Source organism: Arachis stenosperma, chromosome 3 (genome assembly GCF_014773155.1).
Source record: "Arachis stenosperma cultivar V10309 chromosome 3, arast.V10309.gnm1.PFL2, whole genome shotgun sequence".
Classification (NCBI taxonomy): domain Eukaryota; kingdom Viridiplantae; phylum Streptophyta; class Magnoliopsida; order Fabales; family Fabaceae; genus Arachis; species Arachis stenosperma.
In genome coordinates, this window is record NC_080379.1 from 146,596,959 (window position 1) to 146,602,513 (window position 5,555).

General features: G+C 31.3%; 1 protein-coding gene across 1 annotated transcript; it reads right to left on the minus strand.

Moving 5' to 3' along the window:
* Window positions 1–573: 573 nt before the first annotated feature.
* On the minus strand, window positions 574–1,356 carry LOC130966856 (transcription factor HEC3-like). Its single transcript, XM_057891679.1, has one exon. The coding sequence runs from the start codon at window positions 1,354–1,356 to the stop codon at window positions 574–576; it is 783 nt and encodes a 260-aa protein (XP_057747662.1).
* Window positions 1,357–5,555: the final 4,199 nt, after the last annotated feature.

A 5,555-nucleotide genomic window follows, 5' to 3' on the forward strand; every position in this document is an offset into this window, starting at 1 on the left:
AGAGTCTTGAGTGGTCCTCACATCCAATTTTTCATTTTTGCGCATGATTTGGTGTTCACAGTTTGACAAATGGTAACGAAATGCGAAAATTGATCAATGTTGATAACGATGGTGATGTGGGAGATGATATGAGAGATAAGGTGGGAGATAAATGTTCAAACAAGATAGGGCTTCCTTTGTAAAAATGAGAAGGGTGTGATTTGGGATCTTTTATAGGGAATTTGAGTGAAGTATACGAGAGACGAGAGATTTTCTATATCTCTCCTAAATGCGGCGTTTCGTGCTACAGGTAGAAACGGCGTCGTTGACAAAGATTGAAGACTTATTTGTTCCTGACACGTAACGGGCTATGTGGTGTCTGCATATCATCATTTTCCGTCGGGTATAAACAGAAAAATCAAATCAGGGACTGATTCGTCTGTAAAAAAAAATTTAAAAGTATTTTTGTGTATTAAATTTTTTTAAGACTAAAGTGTTCACTTTTAAAATTCTCCAGCAATGATTTTGTTAATTAATCTAAATTAATAGATGCACATGTTACAAAAATAACCCTAATTAATGAAATACTAATAATCATTCACTGATTACCTCATGATGATTAAAGCTAGAGGGGGCATGATGACCTCCTCCGGCATTGAATCCGAATGAGGCGGGCACGGCGGAGGGTGTGGTAGTGGGTGCAAAAGGCCAATCAGAAGTAGAAGGGCCTAAAGAGAAGGCACTGTTAGAGTTATTTGGAAGACCAACATAATTGCATTGTGGCGGTTGATGAGGAGTAGTGGATTGAAGCAACCTGATTTGTCTTTTCAAGAACTTAACATAGCGAATCGCTTCATCGAGCATGGAAGCTGTGTCCATCTTTGTTCCACCGGGAACAAGCCTCTGCAGGATCCGAATCTTCTCGCTGATCCTCTCCCTGCGGTGGCGCGCCGCCACGCTCTGAGGGTCGTCGCTGATGCGAACGTTTCGCCTCTTTGGCTTCCGAATGGTGGCGGGATCGATGTCCACGGGCTGCATAGCTGCGATCTTGTACATCATCTCCTTCATGGCTCCAAGCTCCTCTTCTGGCTCTTCGTCTTCATGATCGTGATCATGATCTTGTTCTTGCTCTTGGTGTTCTAGGTGCACTACTCCAAGTATGTCACCAAGGAACCCCGACGAAGAAGAAGAGGGCAGTGCAGTAGTGGTTGTTGAGGGATGATGATGAATTTGAAGAAGGTGATGGTAGTTTGGGAAAACCCCAGAAGCCATGATGTTAGGGATTTGGTGAACGATGTGATTATGATCAGCTTCTGTCCAAGTAGCAGCAGTGAAGACACTAGCATTATTATTCTGCTGCAGGTTTGTGGTATCCATCATCTATGAGCAAATGAAATTAACAAGTTTGAAGAGCGTGATGATGAGAAGAAGTTGGGGTTTGTTTGATGATGTGATAAGTTAATTGGAAATGAAACACCGGCCACTTAATTAGCATATATAAAAAAGCTAACAAGTAGTATATGCAGATACAGTTGATGATTAAAAGATGGAGAAGGGGTGGGTCGTTGATGGTTGAATATAACTTAGCTTAGATTGTGAAGAAAGTCATGCTTTGGTGTATAGATGGTAGATATAGGGAGGGTAGCTAGAGGAGGGGACCTAAGAGTGGAAGAAGAAGCATTGCATTTGGAACGAGATTTTACTGAAATGGGGAGTGACTGCAAAAAGCATATTGTATTGTAGAGTGAGATGATGAGATGAATGAATTCAATAGAAAGGAAAAGGGTGTGTATGGAATTAATTAAAAGAAAAGGGGGGTATTGAAATGAATGCGCTTCTAAGAAATATCAAAGGAAAGAAGAAAAAAGGTGATGTAGGGAAGGGAAGGGAAGGATAGGTGCACATTCTATAGACTTATTAGCTTCTCTCTCTCTCTCTCTCTCTCTCTCAATTTCATTATGCACTGAATTCCTAGGGCTCCCTTCTCCTTTTATTTATTATCTGCCTCTCTCTCTCTCTCTCTCTCTCTCTCTCTCTCTCTCTCTCTCTCTCTCTAATTGGTGCACTGCTTATTCGTATAACTTTATAGGGTTTTAGTTCATTTTGTTAGAGATCACAACCCTCTTCTTTTGGAATTCATGGTATACATATTTTTTTGGCATTTTTTATGTATTATTTTTTTTATTTTGTATTTCCTAATTATTATTAAAACAAATGATTAATTTTAGATATAATAATTAATAAATATATAATTATAGACATTATATATATAATTATAAATATTAAATTAAATAAAATAATTTCATTGTTTTCTTAGCATTATTATTAATTATTTATAGTCTTTGTTGTTTATATTGATAAAATTATGATAGAATTCTTCTTTTCTGGAAGTCTATAATTGTTTTTTTTTTTCTTTTTATGTTCGAATTTGAGACCCCCCCCCCCCCTTTTTTTTTATCTAAATGTAATTTTCATTGGTTCGGAAAGATGATACAGGTTGAGTCATAAAAACTAAGTCAATACAAAGACTGAAATGGGATAATTTCATACCTTTGACATCAAATTTCAATAGGTGAGTAAATATTCCTTTTACTCCTAATATTCTGAAAATGATAGCAGTTTAGTCATAAAGTAAAAGCATTTCATATCAATAATTTTAATATATTTTATCACCTATTAAATTTGATGTCAAATTGAAATTAGATATTAAATTGTTTTCTAGAATTGGATATTGAACTTAGGATTACCCTTCAAAGAGAGAAAGTCTTAAAATCTCAAAAATGATAGACTCGAACTTTTAAACTTTTTTTACCATATATAGAAATTTTAATATACTACATAAAATCACTCTTTCTAAATATTTAAATTTAATAAGAAAAACATATAAAAGATTATATCTTTAACATAATCTGCTGAAACACAAAAGATTCCAATTTATTTGGACATTAATTCTCTAATCTATTTGAGCACAAAGACCCCAGGATAGATACATGAAGCCAGCCAAAATAGGCATCAATGAAATTTTTTTTTGAAAACCAATGCAATTACATTCAACCAGTGTGAATAACACCACCATTGAATCTCTTTAACTTTTCTCTCTGCATCTAGTGAATATGATTGAGATTATTATTTGAATTTGAGACATTTTACTCTTTAAACACTTCCTTTTCATTAATTGATTTTGCCACACACTTAATGAAAAAAAAAATCATAATTGAATAAAACAATTAGTGACAACTGATGTGAATTAAGTGATCAAATTTTGTCAAAGCCAAAGTCTCTTAGAATTCTATCATCAGCAACAGAAATTAAGATGAATCAATTTTCTTAATCCCAAAATTTAACAAATAAATCACATAAGAAAAATGCCCAGAATGATAAAATTAGATCAATCAATAAGTTTTTCAGTTTAAAATCATTTTATAATTATAATGTGCTTTGTGTTAATTCTTTCAAGAAATGTAGATAATCATTAGCACATCATGGTTGCTATCCATCATTTCATCGAAACAAGGAAGCACTACAAAAATTTCAAGAACTTATAAAAAATTGAAGCAAAAGAGTATATGAAAGAAAAGTAATAAGGAAAAAAAGCGGATAATTTAGTATTTGAAATAGGAAAAGTTTCCATGGCCAGCATTTTCAACAAATTCTAGCCAATATTTGGCCAGCATTAGGCTTTCAATAATTGTTGCATTTGGACTTTTTTTTTTTAATTGTGTACAAAAATACTAATAATATTGATTAATTAATAATAAGAAATAATAAATTTGGTTGGCTTTTTACACTACTGCTAATACTATAATTTTAGAGAGTTTGGATCATGTGAATTTGCAATTTTAAAAAATAACTTTATACCTAAGTTCAATTGGACATCGAATTTTAATATGTGAGTAAATATTTCTTACTTCTCACTAGTGACTCAATAGGTATTATCGTGCTTGTTCAACTGCTTTTTTTTTGTTATTATTTTTACAGAATTAATTTCTAAATTTTTAATTCTATAATTATTAATTTGATATTAAAAATTAAAAAATTTAAAATAATAATTTATTAAAAAATAAAAATAAAAATTTTATCAGTTTTTTAATATTTAAAAAGTATAAAATAAATAAACTTGAAGTAATTAAATATGGTGTGATTAAAAATCATTATGTCGTTATGTGTAAGAAAATCAATATGCATATTTATAAACATTATTTACAATGTATGTTATTATTTTTTACTCATTAAAAAATTATTAAAATCATAAATGTTATTGTTTAATAATATAATATATTTATTTTTTTGAATTGACAAATATGCAATAAAAGTTTAGAATGTATTTCATTCAAATTTATATCCAAATTCTTTCTGTTAATTGAGTTTAAAAAATCATTCAATTGAACTAATTTTGAGTAGCTTTTTTATGAGTACCTTTTTTTCCTTCGATAATGTTGTCATAATTGGTTTAAGAAATAACGAAAATTATTTGATAAATTATTAAACTCTTAGTTTTTTAAAAAGTAGTAATAAAGTTTTTGGAAAACTTCTTTTCTTTTTTGTCCCTTTTTAAAAGAAATATTTGTGTTATATTTAAAATATTTATCTTTTGTTTGGAATGGGTAAGTGTAGGGTTCATGTCTGTAAAGTCATAAAATTAATTTTAAATTTTCTATTATTTTACGCATAATTTTAAAATGATAAAGGGTGAGAATAAAAGTTAAGTCTCATTTAGTATTAAATGTTTTCACTTTTCAATAATCACCATGAATTAGTGAGTATTTAAAATAGTAAGTTTGAATTTATATTTTGGTGTCACATGCTTTAATTTAAATCACTACATGGTTAAATTTATAGAAAACACTAAAATTTTAATTTGTAATATATTACTGTATATAAATTTTAATTCAAAAATCAATTAAGCAAACAAGTGGTGTGCTAGTCATAACCAATGCCCTAACAAACCATTACTCTAAACACAAAATTTATTAACGAACTACACACCAATTTAAACTCTTACATGCAGCTAACAATAAATTCAAACTCGGTGTACATTGAAGAAGTATAAATTTCTAAGTTTGTTGTTGAACAAGTTTCTATATATATCAACTCTGCATTTACAAATTTAAAATTTCAATCTTTGGTGTAATTAATCAATAAGTCAACATTGTTAACAAATCAACTCAACAATTAAACGAGTTATTGTCAAATTGAATACTAAAATTATGAATTTTCTACCAAGCTATCCACAAGCATAACTCCAAAAACAAATATGAAAAACACTTTACAGCTAATCTAAGAATGACAGCAGTAACGATATCAACGTTGAGGGTGAGAAACGAGACGATAAAGTGACGTAGAGAGGTCGACGAGCGGTACGGCAAAAAGATGGAGGTCGACGAGAAGCAACGGCAGAAAAGGTTGAGGCTTTGAGCTTTTCTGTCTCTGCCGTGTTTGAGTACTGTGAGTGTGAGAGACAAAATTAAAGAGGGAGACGAGCTGCGCGGCACTGAAACGGTGACCGGCGAGAGGAGGCGAGGTTGAGGAAAGCTCTGCTTGAACTTTGAGTGTGAGAGAGTAGGGTTGAGGAGGGG

Bases quoted from the DNA above. Each gene is read 5' to 3' on its own strand.
- LOC130966856 (XM_057891679.1), bottom strand. From the start codon at position 1,356: ATGGATACCACAAACCTGCAGCAGAATAATAATGCTAGTGTCTTCACT.